Below are 25,795 nucleotides of genomic sequence, written 5' to 3'. Positions count from 1 at the left end.
ATTTGAATTAATTTTTGTAAATGATGTGAGGTAGGAGTTCAACATCATTCTTTTGCATATGGATATCCTGTTGTCCCAGCATAATTTGTTGAAAAGACTATCCTTTCCCCCATTGAATTACCTTGGCACCCTTATCAAAAATTGATTGGCCATAAGTTATGAGATTATTTCAGAACTCTCAATTATATTTCATTGCTCTATTATGTCTATCCTTATACCACACTGTCTTGAATACCATAGCTTTGTCATAAATTTTTAAATTGGGAAGAGTGAATCCTCCAACTTTGTTCTTCCTCTTCAATATTATTTTGGTTGTTCTAGATTCCTTGTATTTCTATATGAGTTTTAGGGATATCATGTTAATTTCTGCAAAAAGCCAGTTGGATTTTTGATAGGGATTACATTGGATCTGCAGATCAATTTGGGTAGTGTTGCCATTTTAACAATACTAAGTCTTCTGATCTATGAACATGGGTTGTCTTTCTATTTATTTAGGTCTTCTTTAATTTATTTCAACAATGTTTTCTGTTTTTTAGGGTACAAGTCTTACAATTCTTTCTTAAATTTATTGTGAAGTATTCTTTTTAATGCTATTGTAAGCAGATTTGTTTTCTTAATTTCATATTCAGATTGTTCATTGCTAGTATATAGAAATAAAATTGATTTTTGTATATAGATCTTGTATTATGCAACCTTGCTGAACTTGTTTATTAATTCTAATAGTGTGTATGTGTGTGAATATTACTGAATGTCCCATCCTCTGGAGCACTTAACACAGTGCCTAATCTTAACTAATATTCAATCCATTTGTATTTCTTGAGAGCTTGTTTGGAGGTTCTAGCAGCTACTCATATACCCTTGACCAAAGAACAGTCCTTCTGTATCAGGGAAGGTTGTCCTCTTCAACCAAGAATGCGGCTTCTATTTGTATTCCTTGAATTGATCTCTTTAAATGCCCCATTGCCACAGAAGCCTCTCATTTATTGAGTATTTTCCAGTTCCCAACATCACTGAATCATTCTTTCTCTGCTTGACTCTTATCTGCAGGCTTGGGAACAATGGGCCGAGGCATCGTCATTTCTTTTGCAAAGGCCAAGATCCCTGTGATTGCTATAGAATTGGACAAGAAGCAGCTAGAGACTGCCGATGGGATAATAACCTCTGTTTTGGAAAAGGAAGCATCCAAAATGCAGCATAGCAGCCACCATTGGTCAGGACCAAAACCCAGGTTAACTACGTCTATGAAAGAGCTTGGTGGTGTAGATTTAGTCATTGAAGCAGTATTTGAGGAAATTAACTTGAAGAAGCAAGTCTTTGCTGAATTGTCAGCTGTGTGCAAGCCAGAAACTTTTTTGTGCACCAATACTTCAGCCCTGGACATTGATGAGATTGCTTCTTCCACTGATCGCCCTCACTTGGTCATTGGCACTCACTTCTTCTCACCAGCTCATATCATGAAGTTGTTAGAGATTATTCCCAGCCAATACTCTTCCCTTACTACTATTGCCACAGTTATGAGTTTATCAAAAAAGATTAAAAAAATTGGAGTAGTTGTAGGCAACTGTAAGGGATTTGTTGGCAATCGAATGTTAAAGCATTATTACAATCAGTCATATTTCTTGTTAGAAGAAGGCAGTAAGCCAGAAGAGATAGACCAGGTGCTAGAGGAGTTTGGTTTCAAAATAGGACCTTTTAGAGTGTCAGATCTTTCTGGATTGGATGTGGGTTGGAAATGTCGACAAGGGGAAGGCCTTACTGGACCTACGTTGCCTCCAGGAACTCCTGCCCGAAAGCGGGGCAATGAGAGATATTGCCCAATTCACGATATGCTCTGTGAATTAGGACGATTTGGCCAGAAGACAGGTAAGGGGTGGTACCAATATGATAAGCCATTGGGTAGGATTCACAAACCTGATCCCTGGCTTTCTGAATTTCTGTCACATTACAGAGAAACCTATCACATTGAACCACGCATCATTAGCCGGGATGAGATCCTTGAGCGCTGCTTATATTCACTCATCAATGAAGCATTCCGTATCTTGGGAGAAGGGATAGCTGCTACTCCAGAGCACATTGATGTTGTCTATTTACTTGGGTATGGATGGCCAAGGCACGTGGGTGGGCCCATGTTCTATGCCTCCACAGTTGGGTTGCCGACAGTGCTAGAGAAGTTGCAGAAATACTATAGGCAGAATCTTGATATTCCACAACTAGAGCCCTGTGACTATCTGAAAAAATTGGCTTCCTTAGGAAACCCTCCTCTGAAAGAATGGCAAAGCTTGGCAGGACCCCCTAGCAGTAAATTGTGATTCAGCCTTCCAGGTTGTGCCTTACATGCTGACATCAGGTGATGCTCACTGAATTTCACTGAAATTAAATCTGAAAATCCAAAGTAAGATTGCTCTGAAATACAAAGCAAAAGAAATAATTGGTTAGATAAACCTTCTCTTTGGGTCTTCTGTCTGATTATTCTAATGGGTCAAATCTTTAGGAGTGTGCTTCCTATGCCTCTGAATCTGTCCCTATCGAGTAAATTATTTCAATCCCACTGAATAAACTCTGTTAATACCAAAATAGCTAAGGAAAGAGACTCATGAATAAGTTGAGGCTTCCAAGTGCTTTGATCATTGGAGAAGGGTGTCATCAATTAATGACTGAAAAATGCAACTAAGCCACAAATTCATTTTATCCCTTTAAAACTCACACACGTGGCACTGGTAGGAAATCTTATGGATCTGTCGTTCAACAAACATCCATTGTGCACCTCCTGAGCATCTTGCACAGCATGTGGCAAACCTGGAGTCCAGAGGGGCATTAATCCAGCATGGAAAGCTGTGATGAAGTTTAGTCCATAGTCTGCGAGGTGGAGTGGAGATAGTTGGCAGGGTCGAATCAACAATGAGGGTCTTTGTGAGTGAGAATGGAAAGTTGCTCAAGGAGAGGCAGAAGTAGTTACCAGAAAGAGAGGAAGAGTGTCAAAAGCATAACAGTATTAAAGTGGGCAAAACACAGTTGAGAAATAGTGAAGGAGTCAAGTACTTCACACTAGAATGGGGAACTCAGAGTAGCTTGGCAAGTCATACTTGGTGTATTACTTCCATCTACAGCCCAGGTACATGTGCACAGTTGTGCTTGCTGCTTGTAAGGCGCTCAGTAATGTTTGTTGATAATTTCCGCAGGACCAGGAGATGTCTACAACCTATCTTTCTTTTCTGTGCATGGAGACGAAACAGAAAGTAATCATTATTGATTTAATGTAAGAAGGGATCTTAGAAAACATCTAATCTCCTCTGATTCTATGATAAAGTAATGATGCCAATTTCCCGGTCATGATGAGCTTTGTGATGCCGGATATGCAAATTGTTGAATCTTGAAAAGTCTGACATGACTGCAAAATAAATTCTGTATAGTTTTGTTATAATTATAAGATTTCTCTTTATGCTTTTTATGGGCTGGTCAACGCAAAAACTTGTACACAAGTGTTTATAGTAATGTTCTTCATAGGAGCCCCAAGTTGGAAACAACCTAAATCTCCATCAACTGGTAAATAGATGAACAAAGTATAGTATAGCTATATAATAGAATATTTGGCCATAGAAAGAAATAAAGTACTGATATTTACTATACCATGATGAACCTTCAAAATGTCATGCTAAATGAAAAAAGCCAATCACAGAAGGCCACATATTGTATAGACATTTATATGAAATTTCCAAAGTAGGCAAACCTGTAGGGAAAGAAAGCAGATCGTAGGATGCCTAAGACTGGAATAATTAGGGGCTAGGAAATGGGGAGTGACTGCTAATGGGGACAGGGTTTCTTTTTGGGTTGACAAAAACGTTCTGAAATTATTGTGGTGATGGTTACATTACTCTGTGAATCTACTAAAAACCACTGAGTTGTGTAGTTTTAAATGAGTGAATTGTATGGTATGTGAATTATTCCTCAGAATTGTCAGTAAATAAGTAAATAAACAAATGGGCTCAAGTTGTCTTTTAGTGTGATGTAAATGACCTTTCATAGTATTTTCACCCATGAACCCAAATAAAATTATCAAACGTTCTGATAGAGAAATATGGAATGAATGTGTTTTCTGTTATCAAAAACAAAAACAAACAAAAACCCTAGAGTGTGCCTTGAATTGTAGTTTAATTTAGAATAATTTTTAAATTGTATGTTGCTGGATTTTTATATAAATTGGTCCTTGAAATTAAAGATAACAATAGAAAAGGGGCGCCTGGCTGGCTTAATCAGTAGAGCATGCAACTCTTGATTTGGGGTTGTGAGTTTGAGCCCCATATTGGGTGCAGAGATTACTTAAAAATAAAATCTTTAGGAGCACCTGGGTGGCTCAGTCAGTGAAGTGTCTGACTTCACCTCGGGTCTATGATCTTGCTATTCATGAGTTCGAGCCCCATGTAGGGCTCTGTGCTGACAGCTCAGAGCCTGGAACCTGCTTTGGATTCTATGTCTCCTTCTCTCTCTGCCCTTCCCCCACTTGCATTCTCTCTCTCTCTCTCTCTCTCTCTCTCTCTCTCTCAAAAATAAATAAACATTAAGAAAATTAAAATAAAATAAAAAATAAAATCTTAAAAAAGACAACAATGGAAAAGATTTCTGGGGACCCTTGGTGGGGGGCTCAGTCGGTTAAACGTCTGACTTCGGCTCAGGTCATGATCTCACGGTTTGTGGATTGGGGTCTCACGTTGGGCTCTGTGCTGACAGTTCAGAGACTGGAGACTGCTTCAGATTCTGTCTCTCTCTCTCTCTCTGTCTCTCTGCACCCCTTTCCCACTCCCGCTCTCTCTCTCTCTCTGTCTCTCAAAAATAAATAAACGTTAAAAAAAAGAAAATATTTCTGTAATTTCTTGCAGCTTGGTCTGCAAGGTGACTTATTTTCAAATTAATGTTAAAGTGCATGCACACACATACACACACACACACTTTTTCTTCTTTAGACACTGAGTGGATTTTATTCTTTTTTTTTTCTTTTAAGATTTATTTTTGAGAGAGAGACAGAGCGCGAGGAGGAGAGGGGCAGAGAGAGAGGGAGACACAGAATCTGAAAGAGGCTCCAGGCTCTAAGCTGTCAGCACAGAGCCCGACGTGGGGCTCGAACTCACGGACCGCGAGATCATGACCTGAGCCGAAGTCAGCCGCTTAACCAACTGAGCCACCCAGGCGTCCCTGAGTGGATTTTATTCTGAGTTCTTAAAACTACACTACCCTCTAGATTGGGGCTTTGAAACTAAAGTGTCTATGAGTAGATTTTATGAGTCAATAATCCCTAAAAATTTACACTAATGTTTGTGTATATGTATCTGAGTGTCTTTCTTAGAAGACATACCCTATCTTACATCATATTCTCAAAGTGTCTGTGACCCAGTAAGAGTTAAGGACTAACATTCTCTATATAATGTGGAAAGAAGAAATGGGAGTTCATTTTTTCTTATTTTATATCAAGGGAGGCAAACCTCATTTAAATTTGTTGGGTCCTACATACAACAGTGGTTAATATGATGAAACCTGTTCAGGATATTCTATTTCTTTTTTTTTTTTTTTTTTTTTTTTTTTTAATTTTTTTTTTTTTATTTTTTTTTTCAACGTTTATTTATTTTGGGGACAGAGAGAGACAGAGCATGAACGGGGGAGGGGCAGAGAGAGAGGGAGACACAGAATCGGAAACAGGCTCCAGGCTCCGAGCCATCGGCCCAGAGCCCGACGCGGGGCTCGAACTCACGGACCGCGAGATCGTGACCTGGCTGAAGTCGGACGCTTAACCGACTGCGCCACCCAGGCGCCCCAGGATATTCTATTTCATCCTTGAAAATGCACTTGCTTAAAAGGCTTATTTTGTTGTTGTTGATAACTTTAAAACTGCCTATCTTAAAAAAAAAAAAAAAAAAAAACAGCTTCTGAATGACATTTTAAAAATGTGTCCTAATGGCAATTGACTCTGAAAAGAACTATATATTAGAAGCACCCTTGAAGCTTTGCCATAATACTCCAGCTTTAAAGATGAGACTAATGATGTTCCTTAAATCAGTAAAGCCACTGTGCAGCTGCAGTTGCTATCTACTTATTCATTTCTAGCAAGAACAGGTGTGTGTGAGAGATAAGGTGTGGAATCCTAAACTCCCTTGATTAATGATGTTTCGGAAGTGTGTATGCAAATCATACTCCACAGCACGGTAGGAACCTGAAATTCCTAGGGTCTAACATTTGTCTTTCAAATAGACACCTAGTTGGGGCACCTGGGTGGCTCAGTCGGTTAAGCATCTGACTTTGGCTCAGGTTGTGATCTCATGGTTGGGCTCTGTGCTGACAGCTCAGAGCTTGGAGCCTGCTTCGGATTCTGTGTCTCCTTCTCTCTCTGCCCCTCCCCCACTCATGCTCTCTCTCCCTCTCTCTCAAAAATAAATAAACATTAATATTTAAAAATAAAAATAAAATAAAATAGGCACCTAGAAATCAGAAATACTGTAGGCTTACTTAGATTGGCTGGATCTTCTTGGTAGCCACTGATGAGATGAATAGAAACTAAGTTCTCTGGACTATGTTTAATAATAGCTTTCTGCGAGAACAAAATAGACTTTGATTATTGGGGCTATCAATGCCATCTGCTTATCTTGCCACCTTATAATTTTGAGATTAATAGACAAGTTATGCTGCTTCCTAGCAGGACAGCAACATTATACAACTGTGAGGACACCATTCATACTGTGTTCCAAGGGGTTGCCATTCACCTAGAAATACTGTGAATAGCATCCCCTGGAGTTGGGCAACACCCTGTATTGTTTCCAGGGTACTCTGTAGAGATTTCAAGTCAAAAACTCTTCTGTTTATCGCTCTAAATATCTTTCTTTTTAATTTTTTTAATGTTTATTTATTTTTGAGAGAGAGAGACAAGCAGAATATGAGCGGGGAGGGGCAGAGAGAGAGGGAGACGCAGAATCCAAAGCAGGCTCCAGGCTCTGAGCTGTCAGCACAGAGCCCGACATGGGGTTTGAACGCACGAACTGCAAGATCATGACCTGAGCTGAAGTCTGATGCTCTACTGACTGAGCCACCCAGGCGCCCTGCTCTAAGTATCTTTCTAAACAAAAGTTAGTTGACAAAAGTAAAGCCAATGTCTCTCTTTAGGTTGGTGTCTCCAACGGAACCAAAGTTTTACAAAGGTTTCGTCTTGTCTGTTCATCTTAGTCTTTTTTCTTCTAGCATTCTGACAAAGAGGAACATGAGAGAGATGAGCAGAGCTTTTAATTCTTGTCCAGGGTATTCCAGGGCATTTCAATTGTAATATTTATTTATTGTCTTTCACCAAACTTAAAATAGCCTAGCAGAATGAGTGCCTGAAAGCATCTAATAAGATGATGTGAGCAGAGCTGATGCAATCTCTCTCATGCACATCTTTCACTGTAGTTAGGGTTATTCCACCTTCTCTAAGAGGCAGCAGTTGCTAATTCTAGCCATAATGTGAAATCCTTTGGATGGGTAGGGCAAAACCTTCTCCAACCCGACCATAGATGCATTTGGATTCCCGAAGCCTGCCAAGGCCTAGAGAGTTGTTTGTTTGTACGTTTTGGCAGACTGTTGGGTGTCCCCCAATGTTTTTCTTCTTCTGTAGTAACGAACTTCTCACTTTTTTAGTTGAGCATTTGATAGCTCAAAATACACAATATATTTGTCAGCTTCTCTTGTACCAGTTGTGAACATGTGACTGCGATCTAGACAATGGGATGCAAATGGAAGCATCACGTGGCAGCTTTAGGGGACCTCCCTTAAAATTCACATGATGTGCTTCCTTTGCTCATTTCTTTTTTGTCCCCTCTTCCATTTTGCTGCCTGGAACACAGGTGTGACAACTGGAGTCCAACCACTATGCTAGGCCAGGAGGACAAAGGTCATGCCTTAGGGATAGCAGAATGGAGGGCTGTGAAGAGGTTGGTCCCCAAAGACCTCATGGAGCAGAGCTGCTACTTCACCTTCCAACAGTCATTTATGTAAGAGAGAAATCAATTCCTATCATGTGTAAAGAAGCCAGTGTTATTGCAGGTCTTTCGTTATCACTGGTAGGGCCAAGAATCAGTGGGTCTTTGTTTTTGTTTGTTTGTTTTTGTTTTTCGCAGTGCCATAGGTAATTCAGATGCACAGGCAGGATTGAGAATCCAGTCTCATTAAACAGGATGTCTTGTTTTAAGAAAAAAAAAAAATTCCCAGTGTGATATGATTTTCAACCTGATATTGAATTGTCCATAAACTTTTATGTTATGTTTCACTTAGAATTGTTGTAGGCAGCTCATGAAGATGCCCAACAAGAAACTGAGAATAGGGTTTTAAATCAACATTTAGTAGGAAACAGCCTCACAAGCCTACTTGAACCTCAAATGGACTCTACTTAGAGACAAAAACACTCAAAGAAAGTTTGCATTATCAGAAGGAAAGGGGATCGACAATGGCACAAAGGAAAAGAAGAGTAAGTTAAGAAGCAGTATCTCTGTGCACTGACCACAAGGGAGGTGCTAAAACTGGAGTACACAAACCTTCTGCTCAGTAGGTCAGAGACCTCCAAATGGAGTGCCCCTACCCAAGGAAGTATAACAGATGACTCATAGAGGTACAGGCAGAAAGTACTAGAAATAGGATTGTCTAAAAACAAATTAATCGTTATTAATATTTCAGGCACATGTAGACACCGTCAGCCTGCCCAGGTTGCATCTCAGACAGCCCTGTCAGGAGTGAAGTATCCTGCAGGGAGAGGGCGAATTCTAACACATAAAAGGTTCACAGTGGCTTCCTCCTCTTTCATTTGCTGCCAGCATATTAAGAAATACTGCAGAATATGTATGCTGGGGTAAGTGGATATTTAGACTTAATTATTTAATCTAACTACACGAAGCCTCACAAAAGATTCCTTGAAAGAAAGCACAATTAAAGATAATGCAAATAATGCAAACAAAGGTAAACAAGAAAACTCCAGAGCTGTTAGGTCTGATACCAGCTTTTTGTCAGGTACATTACAAGGTAGAATTATTTAGTCAGATCTGGCAAGACGTTGATCAAAGAGCTTTGAAACGATCAAAAAAATTATTAGGAATGTTGATTTATAACCTACTATTCATGATGAAGCTTGGCCTAAGTGTGTGTTGTGTCCTATGGTATTAGTTAATAATAATATGAAACCGTCACCTATTAAAACAGGTTTTAACATTATTTCATCATTATCTCATTACTTATAAATTTCTATCTTATCATGTTTTATAATGTGTGTACACATCAATATAGTAACAAAAATATCCAATTTACAAACATCCTACATGTTAGAGATGTATGCTAAGATGTAAGTGATCCTTTACTCAGATCCTCCTTTAGAATGAGAGATTTATTGGGGTGCCTGGGTGGCTCAGTCAGTTAAGCGGCCAACTTCGGCTCAGGTCATGATCTCGCGGTCTGTGAGTTCGAGCCCCGCGTCGGGCTCTATGCTGACAGCTCAGAGCCTGGAGCCTGTTTCAGATTCTGTGTCTCCCTCTCTCTGACCCTCCCCCGTTCATGCTTTGTCTCTCTCTGTCTCAAAAACAAATAAATGTTAAATAAAAAAAAATTTTTTTTTAAAAGAATGAGAGATTTATTTTCCTAGCTGCCAGCAGTGCAGCCAGAAAATGGCCTTCTTTGGGGATTGCCTTGCTCAAAGTCACATCCTCTTCCAAAGGGGTCTTGCATCCAATGAGTGCTCAGTGCAGGAGTATAAGTGCCGGGTCCTCTTGTCCTAATTCTGAAGGTCTGACAGCTCTAGAGCTCCCAGTGGCATTGGTCTGAGGCCATCATCCATATGGCATTGAAGCTCAAGTTCTCCTCATTCCTGCTTCCTCCTCTCTCCTTCACAGGTATGAATCCCAAGAACACTCCCTAAACATTCTGCACACTTATCTCCATGACAGAGTCAGCTTCCCGGGGAATCTAAACTACGACAATGAAGGGGTGTGATCCAAAATGTTTGGAAACCATTGATCCACATGCTACTTGGTATTCATTTAATAGGTTTCTTTTGATCTCACATGTCATCATTTTTTATAAATATTCTGGGTGTGCTAGAAAAGAATGTGCATTCTTTGATAAATACGGGATTCTATTGTAAGCTCAATAATTAAATTATGTTTGTCAGATTTTCTATTTAACCTTGATGATGTTTTTATCTGCAGTTTTCCCCCTTCCTGTGATCAGGGTCAATTACCCATGCCACAGCGGTGACTCCTTTCCTTGGCACAAAGAACCAACAGTGACTGAGTGCACATACAGTGTAAAAAGGCTCTTACTGCGTCCCTGGTGGAAGCATTTCCTCTCTAGGAACCAGGACTTCTAGATCTCAGTGTTAGTTGCTGATACAGTAAGCAAAATTCTCCAAGTGGGTCACTGGCAGTGATGGTAGATGGGGCCATATCGGTTTCCACTCTTTGTTTCCTATAACCTTGTATTCTACCTATTAGGAACATAGCACCACATTAATGGTTATTGATTTAGGGTGTGAACTGCATCCGGAGGACCATACCCCATCCTCACAGATTATCATCTCCGAGCTGCTACCTCAACAGTAACTTCAAAGAGATGTTATTCTATTAGGAAGGCTAATAGCTTCTGGGTGTTGTGGTATGTAACCAAAGTAGGGAACCCATGGTCAAATGGCCACTTCCATATCACCTTTGTTTTAAAGTGTGTCCTTTGATGCAATATTATGTGGGCTCTTGTGTCACTGGTTCAGACCCTCTCTAAGTCCTCGGAAAATGAAGCCCTGTAATCAGGAAAGGAAAACACACACGTGGGTGTGTCAGTTTCAGTCAAGATAAATCACTGATCTGCTGACCGAAGAGTTCCAATGTAATCGGGTTAGCACCAAGTGGTTGGTTGGTCTCAAAGGACAGTACAATGTCTGGTGCTAGTTGTACGTTCAGCAGCTAGATTAGCGTTGGTGAGTGGGAGCCCATTCTGATGGGCTCATGAATACCTTCCATCCTGACGGCCAAGCCCACTCTGTTTACAGGCTATTTCTGCCCGAAATAAGGTGGGCAAGGACTGGATCATTAATGACAGCAGGCCTGGCCACTCTACCTACTTGTTTGTTTGATTACTCTTTTGTGGTAGACGTTTTCTGAATGATATTAACACACAGCTCTTCACGCTTTGTACCCATTCCCAGAGGTCCATCCCTCAGTTCCCCAGTTTTTGCTGTCTCTTATATTCCAATATTTCTCCTTCTAGGCCCTGACCAACCATCTGACCATTTGGCAATTTGCCATTGCCCATATATATTCTTACCTGAAGCCACTTCTCTTGAGTCTTTTGATTCCTTCTTCTTTCACCATCTGCCATGACGGTTCTGGGATTTCTACTTCACTGAGTATGTGCCATCACGTTCTCCAAGCCTCCAAGAGCCTACTTAGCAGTCTATTAGTAATGTGTCCCAGAGTCTTTGCCTAGGCATTAAATTCTCTATTGCGGAGAATGCTTCCATATTGATAAGCTCTCTTTACCAACGCTTATGTCTGCCTTCACCTTGATCCAGCACACTCAGGGCCCACTCCCAAACATATTCTCCTGGTTTCTGCTGATACATGTTGGCTAGTCCTATAGATCCTTGGGGTTATAAAACCTTCCCTTAGTCTCAGCACTGCCCTGAATGGGTTATTTTGTGACTTAACTCTAATTATTTTTCTGGTGGCCAGGAAGGAAGATATTTCCTGAGTTGGGCATGTGTCTGGCAGAACAGAAGCCTCTGAATTGTCTTGGAGCAAAGGGTGGGGGTTGCGGAATCACAAGTCTTTAGAAAGGATGGCAGCTCTCTTCCACAGAATTTTATGTTTTCAAATTCATTGATCCAGATGTCCCCATTCCAAGTCACAGGGTCCCTTTTCTTCCCAATGAAGGCCCTAACTTTGGCAAAGCAGAATTGCCATGAGAATCCAGCCCCCTCTGGAACTCCATTTCCATTGTAATGTACTCCTCGGCTAGATCCTGTTTTTCCTGCACTGTGACTACAGGAGGTGAGTCTCTTACATGCTGCCAGGGGAGGCCTCTGACACTCACTGTTCATCTTACATTGGTAATTAATGACCTTCACACCTTTTATTGTATTTCTCTAGAGCAGCAGTAGCCCTCAGCAACAGCCATCTGACTCCATGTAATTACAACTTCCTATAAACCTCTCAAATGCCTGAGATATTGCTCTCATTACCTTCTGTGGATATCCCACCTCAACTTCTCCACTGATGAAAATTTTAACTTTCGCACGGCTACAGCATGCTGGAAGCTTTTGATATTCCACTTACCACCAGTGATGACGTTTTCATTGTCAGTTGCCTGGTTTGTAACGCAGCTCCAAAATCCCATTTTAGAGTTTGCTTCCTGGGACCAGTTCTGTTAGCATCTGTCATAGGCCATGATCCCCAGGAAAGAGACTCTGGTGATGAGATTTCCATGCAGAAGGTGTGCTGCTGAGTGCTCTGGGTAACAACATCTGTAAAGGAATGAAGAAAGCAAGACTCAGCTGAAGGAGGAGTTGAATTGCAAGGCAGGTACAGCAAAGCTTCAGCGGGCCTCCTGAATTTGCATGCCTTTACTTGCTTTCGAATGTGGGTTGTCCCCAGTGAGGCATGGCCTTGAACAAGGTATCTATCTACCTTCAGGTCCTCGGCCTCTCCCAGCAGCCAACTTCCCGGGGGGCTAAGGGAGTAAGTGCCTTGGTACTAAAAGGAGGGATGTGGGCAGTGTACCACAGCATTCAATACACAGCTTTGCCGTGTATGCATATTACTCTCATTGTACCTTATCCCTGTTTTGGTCATTTACTGCAGAAAGCCCAAACCCCCAGCCACCTCTCACTTCATCCCTGAACTCTCGGCCCTACGCAGCTCTGTGTATCTCTCTATCTGATGCCTTGTCTTCCTCAACTTTCCAAATCCTTCCCTTGAATCCTCAAGGAACTCAATTCCCAATCAGCAGAATCTTCTCTAGTCTCAAAATATTCTCTGAATATCCCGACATCTCCTTGGCCTAAATTCTTAGGGTCTTCAAGGGGGTCTCCAATGAATGGCTTCACCAGCAAGCTTCCGAATAAATTAAGGAATAAATCAGAAAGTAAACTATGGGGGCCTAATATCACCTTTATTAGTGGTACAGTCCAGGTGGAAGGATGTGGGTTTTGGTATGTTAACTCTGCAGATTGGATAGCACTGTACTTGAGAATTAGATCTCCCCAAACAGTGGCTGCAGTACTGGACCACACGTATAGCTTTTTTTTTTTTTTCTGAAGCCCTCAGGTACATAGTTTTAAATAATTCTCTATGGCATGTGAGTTGTCTCAGACCCTTTTGCAAACAGGTGAGGAATAATTGGGAAAAAAAAAAAAGAGATAGGACTCTCAAAATCAGATAAACAGTAATAGAATGAAATGTGTCATGGGGAAATGAATAATGTAGAACATTAGTATTGGAATTCAGAGAAGGAGGTGGTCACTAAAAAATTAATGCCACTAACCTCATGGAAGCTATCCTATTACATTTTCTCATCCATTCATTTCCCCAGTCCTCTGGCTGACTGTTCCTACCTCCTATTCTGAATTCCATCACTGCCTTCTCCATCCTCCTTCTCAGTTGATGTCTTTGTTTCCTTCCCAGAGAAAATAGAAGCAATCAGAAGAGAACTTCCACAGGCAGCCATCAACACATATACCCACCTCCCTGCATCTGTGCTCATGTATCCTGCCTTCCCTCCTATTTCTGTGTGAACGAACTATTTGTCAAAACCCAACTCCTCCACTCGGCTCTGGATCCCATCCCCTTTCACCTACTCAGATCCGTTCTCCCAGCAACCCTTCCCTCTTTCTTCTGCCCCAACTTCCCTTTCTCTGTGGCTTCTTACCAATCAGTCTACAAACAAGCTGTAATATTTTCCATTAAAAAATATTTTAAAAAACCTTCTTCCTTTCTTAAAAAATCTTGATCCTGTCTCCTCTTCTAGCTCCCAACACTTTTATTTCATTCATAGTAAAACTTCCATATTGATTATTCTCCTTGCTTCCCATTGCCTTCCTCTTATTCTCTCTTGAACCTATTCTAATCAGCCTTATATTCCCACCACTCTACCAATACTGCCTGGTCAAGGTCACCAATGCTCTTCTATTGCTGAGTCCAATGGTCAGTCATAGTTTTTATCCTACTTGACTCATCAATCATTCCCTCTTCCTTACAAAGCTTGCTTCACTCCCGTTCCAGGATCCTACCCCTCTCTTAATTTCCTCCACCTCACTAGCCTCCTTCTTGGTTTCCACTGCTGTTTCTTTATTTCTCTCACCTCCAAATGTTGGAAGGCCTTGGGGCCCAATCTTTAAAGCTCTTCTTTTGTTTATGTACATCTACTCTCTTGATGATCTCAGCTGCATGACTTTAAATATCATCAACACACTGAAAACTCCTAATTTCACACCTTTAGCCTGGACAACTCCCATTTGTCTTGTCTACTTGAAATATACATTTGGATGTTTAACAGATATCTAAAACTTAGAATGTTCAAAACTGAGCTCTTTGATATCTGTCAGCCCCCACTCCCCCATACAGGCTTTACCTAAAGCTTGTCTCATTCTCAGTAAGTAGCAGTCCCATCCGGCCGTTTACTCAGATTGTAAACCTTAGTGTCATCTTTGACTCTTCTATCTCACTCTCCATATCAAATCCACCAGCAAATCTTAGTGGCTGTACCTGCAAATATATTCAGAATATAAGTACTTACTACTGGTTCTTCTGTGGTCACCTGGATCCAAGCTATAATTCCTCACCTAGGGTAAGCACATCCTAACTGGACTCCTTTCTTCAGCCTTTGTTTTACTATGCCCTTACTGACACAACAGCCAGAGCAACTCTTCTATTCAAAATCCTCCAGTGGTTTCCCATCTCATTTAGAATAAAAATGAGATTATCTGCAATGCCTCAAGGCCCCATAACTTCCTGGTCTCCTTGGTGTTCTCAGAATATGTCAAGCAAACTCCCACCCCAGGGCCTTTGCACTTCCTATTCTGTCTACCGGAAACTCACTCCCCTCAGCTATCTGCATAGGTTGCTCTCTCTCTCTTCTTTTGCTGTTTCAATGTCACCTTGTGAGATCTTTCTCTGCCTATACCACATACAATAACAACAATTCCCTTCCCCTATTCTTCCTATTTCTTCAATATTGCATTTTTTTCCATAGCACAATTACCATCTGAAATATTATATATTTCTTTGCTTCTTTTCTCTGCTCCCTCCCCAAATGTAAGCTCCTAGAAGGCAGGCATTTTGGATAAAAACATTGATGATCAATTGTCTGTTTAAAAAGTGTCTAGCACAGCTTAACATAATGTCGTGTAAAAACTAAATTTCCATTGGTAACCTAACTTTTGCCTTGTTTACCCACCCCTGACTTTAGAACACATGATCCAATAAAATGTTTCCTAATTTGTGACTTAAATTTAAGAATGCTCACAAAGAGGGGCACCTGGGTGGCTCAGTCGGTTAAGCGTCCGACATCGGCTCAGGTCATGATCTCACGGTTGGTGAGTTCAAGCCCCACGTTGGGCTTTGTGGTGACAGCTCAGAGCCTGGAGCCTGCCACAGATTCTGCCCTTCCCCCATTCACACCCTGTGTCTCTCAAAAATGAATAAATGTTGAAAAAAATTTAAGAATGCTTACAAAGAACTAAAAACCAAATTACATTTTGTGGTGTAACTAACAAATTCTCTTTATTTAAGACCATAACATTACATAAAAAGAAATACAAAATTCAAGAATATTTATTAGAATATATGGAAATTTGAAATCTGAAGTGTTGGAGAAAATCTAAGTTTTGCTATACTACTATTTTTTCTATTACCCAAGTAGTCCTTAAGACTATCTCATAATTTAGGCTCTATGTCAGAAAATGGAACAAGCTTCATTAAGTAAAATTTAAATCATTCCAAGAACTAGGTGTATTCAGACTGGGTTTTTTCTGCACTCCCCACTAGATGGCGCTGCAAAGAAGTTTTCTAAGAAATTCCAATTTAGGGGTTCTCTTTTAACTAAGCAATAGAATATAATTCATATGTTTAAGGATGGTTCTCTAATAACATTTGTTTTTATAACTTTAGACAAAGTATTCTGTGGGCTCCTAGGGCTTGTGTGCGGACGTGATGAGGGTCAGTTTCATAAATAATAGACAATCTGAGTAGGTGGAAATTGGAGATAGAATTTCAGCTGCAACAGCATTTGAAATTATTAAATTCTCAGCGGTCAGCATGTGCTTGGCTTCCAATAACCTTTCCCAGAAGTTTTAGCAGAACTCCTGAATCATAGATTTTGTTAAGTCTATAAGAGTGAGCATTATAATATCATGTCAATTTAAAAACACGGTTACTTATTCTTATATGGTTCATGAAAAGCCAGCTTTATTAACTGTTTAAAATAGGGCAAGAGTTTTTAAAATAGAAATTGAACAGTTGGACCTATGTTTTTTTATATGAAGATATTTTGTCTACTAGGCAGAAGATTCAGGATTTTTTTTAGTGTTTAATACACCAACGTAATAGTATGAGGTCCTGATAAAATACAGAAATTAGTCCCCTTGACCATTTCCTAAGGATCACTAATTTCAGTGGGAAAACGCAATGGGTATAGGGAGCCAGATTCTATAATTTGCTACAGATGTGAGGCTTTCACGGAAACTTAAGGATCAAAGACCTCCTTTATTTTATCCTCTGTGGAAATAAATTTTTGCTGTGAAATAGCCATTATGTTTTATTTTCTAGATTAAAATTAGAGCTTCTTTGCTGTTTACACGTTGATTCTAGTTCCCATCTTTCAATCCTTTTTTTCCCAGCTTTATTGAGATAATAACTGACATATAACATCATATAAGCTTACAACATGATAATCTGATATATGCATATATTACAAATTATTGCCACAATAACGTTAGTTAACATCCACCACTTCACCTAATTACCTTTGGTTCATGTGTGGTGACAACATCTAAGATCCACTCTCTTAGCAACTTTCAAATATACAGTACAGTATTGTTAACTATAGTCACCTTGCGGTACATTAGATCCCCAGAAGCTATTCAGCTTATAACTGGAAGTTTGTAACCTTGATCACCTTTGCCCTCCAGCCCCTGACAACCACCAATCAATCTACTCTCTGTTTCCGTGCGTTTGGTTTTTAAAAAAAAATTCCACATGTATAAGTGAAATCATGCAGTATTTGTCTTTCTGTGTCTGACTTATTTCATTTAGCATAATGCCCTCAGGGTTTATCCATGTTTGTCTCGAATGTCAGGACTTAATCACTATTGTTCCTTTCTCCCAGTGTTACCAGAATTGGGATGGAGAAAAGGAAAGGCGTCATTTGCATAATCATTTGCCTAATCATCTACATGTATTTGCATAATTATAAATCTATCTGGAGTAAATGAGAGGCAGACCCAATGAGAGAGAGGAGCCTGGAGTGGGGGTTGGGACTTAGCAAGGGTCTTCAGGGATTTTCCTTCAGGAGGAAGGGAATCTGGATGATAGCATCTGGGAAGTCAGGAAAGCCAGACCAGCTGACCTCTTGGTTTGAGGGCGTTGAGGCTTCAGGAGGATACAGACTGTGAAATTGTCCCTGGGAAGAGCAAAAGAGGAAAGAAAAGTCAACAGCATAAGCAAAACTCAATGTACTTCTTTCTCTTTTTCTCTAAAGCTGATGTTGCCACTTCCCGGTGCCTCAGCCTGGAGATGAGGCAAAGGGATCTCAGGGCAGGGGATCAGCAGCTGTTCTGCCAGGCTGCTGGCAGGGGAGGGGCCCACGGCACACAGACCCCTTTCTTCTTCCAGGAGGGAGTGGGAAGCTGCTGTAAGTGGAGCCTTGTTATTTGGTCTCTCCACCCCCAGTTTTCAGAGGGAAGCTCTCTGTAGCAGTCTGTTTCCCATTCCTGGGCAGGAGAACAACACAAAGAGAAATAATTCCAGCGTATCAGTGCCTCTTTTAACTCTTGTGTAGTTAGGCAGTTTGGCAGTGCTAGCCCAGATCCCAAAGCTAGAATCTGGCTTAAGCAGGAGGAGGCAGCTTGGGGGGAGGGGGGGGGTTCTTGATCTGCTGCCCCAGATTCATTTGTTTCTCTGCTTCTACAATAGTTAATTGAATTGTTAGAGCTGTAATTGCCAAACTTTTAGGATCACACCTTTTTTGGTTGAGAGAGAGAGAGAATGTACCCTTAATATATGCATAATAATCATTGTTTTAATTACAGAAAAAAAAACTTCCACAGCACTTACTATATTGCAGGACACTATTCTTAATATCCTGCATGCGTTAACTCAATTTTCACAACTCTATGCAGTAGGTATTATTATCTCCATTTTATAGGTGAGGAAACTGAAAGCACAGAAAATATTCTTTTCCAAGGACATACAAACGCAAACCCAACATTTTAACCCAGACAGTTTGACCCCAGAGTCTGTGCTCTTAACTTTTGTCATGCAATATGCACTTATTTATAATTACAAACGTGTATATACCTTATGAAACATAAACATACATGGATATTTTTAAAGGTAAGGGTAAGAATAAACATAGATAGAATTTCTGATATAGTCTTCCTTTACCCTAACAGACTGTTTTGTGATCTCTCATTTTAGAGACCACTATTTGAGAAGAGTCCCTCCAAACCTTTCCAGCACCAGGATCCCTTTTAAAATCAAAAAGTTCTGCAAGTGCTCATATAAGAGTTGTACTTTTCTTTTATTTTTTTATTTTTGGGACAGAGAGAGACAGAGCATGAATGGGGGAAGGGCAGAGAGAGAGGGAGACACAGAATCGGAAACAGGCTCCAGGCTCTGAGCCATCAGCCCAGAGCCTGACGCGGGGCTCGAACTCACGGACCGCGAGATCGTGACCTGGCTGAAGTCGGACGCTTAACCGACTGCGCCACCCAGGCGCCCCAAGAGTTGTACTTTTCATATCTCTTGATTGAGAAAGAAGACTGCGATTTAGGCTATTAAGTAACACTTGTGCTTTTAAATGATTTCTAACTACAACAGCATCTATATAATGTAGAAAACATTCCATATACATATGCAAGCCACCTTAATTTTTCAACCTGCATACAATACTTGGTATACTTATAGATTTGCCTACCTCTTATGATGATCCCAGGCCCCAGGGCATACACAGCCTCTGTAGATATTGAGATCTGCTGGTGTGATGGAAAGAGTCTGGGTCCAGAAACCAGTCAGAACTAGATCAAATTCTAGTTCCACATATGTGACTTCCACATACGTGACTTCTGCATAAGTAACACTTTTGAACCAGGGGTTCCTCCTTTGTAAGATTGGGATAACCCATCCTTGCTTGTTTGTTGTAAAGAGAGCCATAGATGAAAAGTGTCTGGTGCAAACTGACACAGTAAATCATAGCTACTAGTCTCAGAAGCAGGTCTGCTCTGAACCTGCTGAAGCTTAAAATTCAGGTTGCGGCACTTGCGCTGGCCCTTCCCCAGCTAGGGAAGCTAGGGAAGGCCCTAGCAATTTTGTGACTTGTAAATTTGTATTCTTTTTCTTAAAAAGGTCCCTAAAATTATATATATTTCAGGCTCACATTGGACCCTCCTCATTACTACCATACAACCCTTCTGCTCTAGAGGGAAAGCCCCAAGGGATGAAGTACCGTAATGCCAGATGAAGGGCCCCATCCCCCTCATTAGGAGTAAAGGCAAGCCTGTGAATGAGTGAGGCAGCATTCAAAGCCAGCTCCAGGAGACAGGGCTTAAACAGCTAGCCTTCAAGAACATGTGAAAGTGATAACTATAAGCATTCAGCCTCATGGGGGGGGGGGGGGGGCGGAGTTAAGAGGGGGAGGCCCTGACAGGGAGCTGAGATGCTTCCTGACTTCCCTAATCCCTGCATAGCAACCCTATCAGCAGGGTGCCCTTCCCCATCTGCCCAGTCAGACTCAGAATTGCGATCATCTCTTAGTTTGGCCCTGAAGCTCTGAATTATGTCCTAAATTGATGATTCTCAATCCTGGCAGCATGGGCAAATCCATCTGGGGAACTTTGAAAAAGTATGGATACTTGGGCCCACCCCCAGAGATTCTGATTTAATTGGCTTTGGGTGGGGACCTGGCCCTGGTATTTTTATAAGCTCTCCAGGAGATTCCCATGTGCATCAGGGCTAAGAACCGCTGTCTAAATCGTATGAGCAGCTTCAGTAGGACAAACAGTGATGTCAGACTAGTGGCCAGCAGTGAAATAGACAGCAGCAGATGGCACAAAACCTTCCCCAGGACGAGCGTGGGCCTGCACCGTGCTAGGAACAAGGACGGCCAAGAGCTATGACTGTCTCTGGCCCACAAGAAATTTGCAACCTAGTCGGGGAGAAATGCACAGGTGGGTTGCTATGATGCTTGGAAGAGGGCTTTTGGTTCAGCTAGGATGTGTCAAGGAAGCCTGCCTGGAAGAGTTACCTGAGTCATAAAGGATAAAGTATCCAGATGAAGAAGAGAAAGGGAATAGTCCTGGGCAAAGGCTTGGAGGTATGAACTGCGCAGCGAGTCTGTGACGGCTAATTTTTTGTATGAACTTGACTGGACCACCTGGGGTGCCCAGAGATTTGGTTGAGTATTATTTCTGGGTATGCCTGGGAGGGTGTTTTTTGGATAAGATTAGCATTTGAATTGATACACTTAGTAAAGCAGAATGCCCTTCCCACTGTGGGTGGGGTTCCCCCATGAAGGCCCAAATAGAAGAAAAAAGTAAGTGCACAGAGAATTCTCTCTTTGCCTTATGTCTCAGAACTGGGCTATCGGTCTTCTGCATTCAGGCTTTCCTTGCATTGGAACTGCACCATCGGTTCTCTTGGGTCTGGGCTTCTCAGCCTTCATAATTGTGTGAGCCAATTCCTTACAAAAAATCTCAGGGCACCTGTGTGGCTCAGTCATTTGAATGTCTGACTCTTGATTTCGGCTCAGGTCATGACCTCATGGTTCATGGGTTCGCGTCGGGCTCTGGGCTGCTAGCCTGGGGCCTGCTTGGGATTCTCTGTCTCCCTCTCTCTCTCTGCCCCTCTGCCGCTCGCTCACTCGCTCTCTCAAAATAAATAAACATTTCAAGAAAAATCTCTTCATGTATTGAAGAACCCTGAGTAATACAGAAGGTGTATCGGTCGGGGTGGGGATGTGGGAATGACATACAATTTGGGATTACTAGAGCAGAAAAAAAAAAAAAAAAGCTGAGGCAATGACATTAATTAGGTGGGTGGAGGGGTAAACAGGACACGGATGGGACCATTGAACAGGCTGGAGGAGGCTGGCAGAAGCAGCTGGACTGTCTGGAGCTGGGCCGAATGAGCAGCCTCTGTGGAGAGAGAGAGGGGCTCAGCTGGCAGTGCAAACTGGGAGAACCAGGAACCTGTCCTGCCCACACGAAGCCCCTCTGGACCGCAAGCTGGAGGAGAAGGGACCACAGGCCTCTGGATAAACCTAGCCGAAGGAGGTGTTAGAACAGGGAGGGGGCCACCTTTGCTGGGTTTGAGTTCCTTTGGGTTCATGTAAAGAAAGCCCTGGGCACACCCCTCCCCTAGGGTAGGGCTTTTTGACAAACAGAGACTTCAGACCATCCTCAAATTTAGTCCAGCACCAACCCCCACACTCCCACCTACCCCCACTACCCTCCCCCCATTACCTTGGCTGGCAACACTCTTTCCAAAGCCACCTCACTTAGGAGCTCAATAATATGTATTTATTCTCAATAATACATTCTGTTTGGAAGTTTTTTGTTTTTAAGTTTTTGTTTGTCCGTCTTGTCTCTGATAATGTTCTTCATGCTTCTATGATCAGAAATTTGTTTCTTCTCCACCACTGGGATAAATGTTTTCCCGTTTACATTTCTGGATCATTTAGCCAGTTTGTTCTAGTTTGTATTTAACGCTCTGATTCAGGATGATATTACTCACTATGTTCCTGGCACTGTGCTAAATGCTTTACATACATTATTAAGTTACTCCTCAAAACTATCTTCAAACATAGGTGTTATAAGTCCTACCATACCAAGAGTAAAAGGAGTCTTAGGAATTTTAAAGACTTGCCATAGTCTGGCAAATGAACCGATTCCAATTTGGTTCTTAAGTACTGCATAAGTAAATGATTTTTATACCAATTTCTGGTTGTCTCAGTAGCATTTATTACTGATTCCTTTCCTCACTGTATTACTTTTGATTTGTCATACTCAAACTCTTTGAATGAATCTATTACATCTGTTTTTTTCTGATTTAATTATGTTTTCAATGTCGTGCCCTATTGCCTTCATGATTAGCACTTTATGTTTTAAAATGTACTAACACAAAATATAAAGTAGGATAAGTCTGTAATCATTATATTTCTTAAAATAACCCTTCTTTGGATTTTTTCTTGTTATTATACCAGAGGAATTGTACTCTTTGTTTGTTAGGTACGTTAACCTGCTGAGGCTTTGATAAATCTACAGACTAACCTTGAAAATACTATTATATTTACTTTCCTAATTAGGAGCAGGCATAGCACTCAATATGTTACGCTCTCTATAATTTCTCTGAATAACCCTTGCCACAAATTAAGTCAATCCCCATGCATTTAATCTGTTTTTGTTGTAATAGCAACAATAGAAATCCATTTTTATTGTATTCCCTGGTTTTATATCAGCATATATATTGACATGAACATATAATTCAATGCAATCTATACATAAATATTATATATACATATATACAAAATTTTTAGTGTCAGTTCTGTAGCTAAACTCATTACTTTCAGTAATTTTCGGTTGATTTCCTTAGATTTCTAGGTCTGCAATCATGCCATCTGTAAAATAGACACTTTTGTTTCTTCCTTTCCAACATTTATACATAATATTTTCTTCTTGATAGTTACTGACAACATTTCTAGAACAACAAATCCTGATTGAGAAAACCAATGTGTGTTTCTTTAAGAATAAAATAGACTCTTTCTTTTCCGTGCATACTCCATCATGTTTAGACTGGCAATCCAACATGGCTAACATTGCCTCCATTTCCTGTTTGGAATGGCTGAAGATAAAAATAGTTTGGAGGCAGCTGAAAGAAAAATAAGCAAAAAGGAAAAAAAGTATATCATTAGGGCATTTGGAAGCAATTGTTCCTATTCCCTTTTCCTGGGCGTTGCTAAGTTATTTCCTACATGTGAGCCTCTTGAATTCATCTCTCCTTGGATCCTGGATCCCTAGTGCCACAATCTGTAAATATGAGAGTCCCTGCCCTGAGGTGCTAATATTTTTCTTGTTACCAGTCCTCCTTCCTGCACATGCTTTCTCCAGAGTAAAGGATATATTCTCATATAAGAGAAATGGTTTTAAACAATGCTGACCAGAAATCCACCTTTCTGATGAATTACTAAGTTCCATATGACAAAAAAGGAATCTCTAAATTAGTAACACTTGATTTTAAAATTTTTCATTAGGAAGAGATGAGAATTATAGCCAACAACTTATTAAAATCTCTATGGATAAAACTTATATATCCAACATGATGTGCTATATTGTTTTTACTTCTTTGTACAAGTTTTGGATTTCTGGAATTAAGCATAGTGACTAGCACATGTAAAATATTTTTCTCTCCTTTTGTTTGTTTTCTGTCCTTAATGTTTTTGTTTATTAATGAGATTTACCTATAATTTGATTTCAGTTTCCTATTCAGATTTTGAAATCAATCATTTTCACTTTATAAAATAAGTTGGTTAACCTACAACATACACATGCAAACACTCACACATTTAAAGTTTATGTGACATAGGAATTTTTTTGTTCTTTGAAAGTTTGGAAAATTTTCATGTCCACCAGGATCAGGCATCTTTGTGGGCTAACTGCTTATGTTTCTTTTTGATGCTTTATATTTTTGTAAGCAAGCACACAATCAGAAATATAGTTTGTTCTTATTTCTAATCTTATTAATTCATATTTATCCCCTTGTTTTGATTGAGATAATAATAATCATTTACACACACACACATACACACACAAACCACTTTTTACTATTTTTTTGTTTGCTATTTAAATTTTATTTATTTATTTATTTATTTATTTATTTATTTATTTATTTTAAATTTATATCCAAGTTAGTTAGCAGATAGTGCAATAATAATTTCAGGAGTAGATTCTAGTGATTCATCCTCTACATATAACACCCAGGGCTCATCCCAACAAGTGTCTTCCTTAATGCCGCTACCCACTTAGCCCATCCCTGTACCCACAGCCCCTCCAGCGACCCTCAGTTTGTTCTCTGTATTTAAGAGTCTCCTATGTTTTGTCCTCCTCCCTGTTTTTATATTATTTTTGCTTCCCTTCCCTTATGTTCATCTGTTTTGTATCTTAAATTCCACATATGAGTGAAGTCATATGATACTTGTCTTTTTCTGACTGACTTATTTTGCTTAGCATAACACTCTCTAGTTCTATCCACGTTGTTGCAAATGGAAAGATTTCATTCTTTTTGATTGCCGAGTAATACTCCATTGTGTATGTATACTACATCTTCTTTTTCCGTTCATCCGTCAATGGACATTTGGGCTCTTTCCATACTTTGGCTATTGTCGATAGTGCTGCTATAAACATTTGGGAACACATGCCCCATTGAAACAGCACACCTGTATCCCTTGGATAAATACCTAGTAGTGCAATTGCTGGGTCGTAGGGTAGTTCTATTTTTCACTTTTTGAGGAAACTCCGTACTGTTTTCCAGAGTGGCTGTACCAGTTTGCATTCCCACCAATAGTGCAAAAGAGATCCTCTTTCTCTGCATTCTTGCCAACATCTGTTGTTGCCTAAGTTGTTAATTTTAGCCATTCTGACTGGTGTGAGGTGGTAATATACTAATTTGTTTTTGTTTTTATATTTTATTTATATATATTCTTGTTTAATTAAAAAAATTTTTTTTGAATGTTTTACTTTATTTTTTTTTTAATTTTTTTCAACGTTTATTTATTTTTGGGACAGAGAGAGACAGAGCATGAACGGGGGAGGGGCAGAGAGAGAGGGAGACACAGGATCAGAAACAGGCTCCAGGCTCTGAGCCATCAGCCCTGAGCCTGACGCGGGGCTCAAACTCCCGGACCGCGAGATCGTGACCTGGCTGAAGTCGGACGCTTAACCGACTGCGCCACCCAGGCGCCCCATGTTTTACTTTATTTTTGAGAGAGAGAGAGAGACACACAGCATGAGTGGGGGAGGGGCAGAGAGAGAGGGAGACACAGAATCAGAAGCAGGCTCCAGGCCCTGAGCTGTCAGCACAGAGTCCTACGTGGGGCTAGAACTTGTGAACTATGAGATCATGGCCTGAGCCGAAGTCAGATGCTTAACCGACTGAGCCACCCAGGGACCCCTTGTTTCATTTTTTTCCTACTCCTGACTTGCTACTTTTTCCCCTCACTAAATACTTTATGTAGGGTTTTAGTTTATTGTGTTCATCTTTACTATTAATAAAGGTCTTCTTTATTAATGATCTTTCCTCCTGATAACTGGGTTGTATGAAGTTTCCCTATATCATAATGCAATAGTTAAGGGCGTGGACTCCGGAGTTAGGCTGCCTGTGTTCAAACCTCAGCTTTAGGCCTTATCAGCTGGGCTGCTTTGGGCAAGTAACTGAACATCTCTGTGCTTCCAGCATTCTCATCTGTAAAGGTGGGGTGGTTCCCAGCACCTAGCTCAGAGATTATTTTTGTAAAGATTATTTGAAGATACTGTGGTCATTTAACA

General features: G+C 40.6%; 1 protein-coding gene across 2 annotated transcripts in view; it reads left to right on the top strand.

The window, feature by feature from the left end:
- EHHADH (enoyl-CoA hydratase and 3-hydroxyacyl CoA dehydrogenase) overlaps positions 1 to 4,289 on the top strand; it is a 48,791-nt gene extending 44,502 nt beyond the window's left edge. Inside the window, exon 7 of one of the 2 annotated variants that reach the window (XM_047876225.1) lies at positions 1,048 to 4,289. In XM_047876225.1, coding sequence (XP_047732181.1) covers positions 1,048 to 2,309 — 1,262 coding nt within the window. In that variant the 3' untranslated portion in view covers positions 2,310 to 4,289. The remainder of the gene's footprint in view (positions 1 to 1,047) is intronic. The other variant, XM_047876226.1, reaches the window with a different exon arrangement.
- Positions 4,290 to 25,795: the final 21,506 nt, after the last annotated feature.

This window comes from Prionailurus viverrinus, chromosome C2, assembly GCF_022837055.1.
Source record: "Prionailurus viverrinus isolate Anna chromosome C2, UM_Priviv_1.0, whole genome shotgun sequence".
Lineage (NCBI taxonomy): Eukaryota > Metazoa > Chordata > Mammalia > Carnivora > Felidae > Prionailurus > Prionailurus viverrinus.
This window is presented reverse-complemented; position numbering and strand designations above follow the sequence as displayed.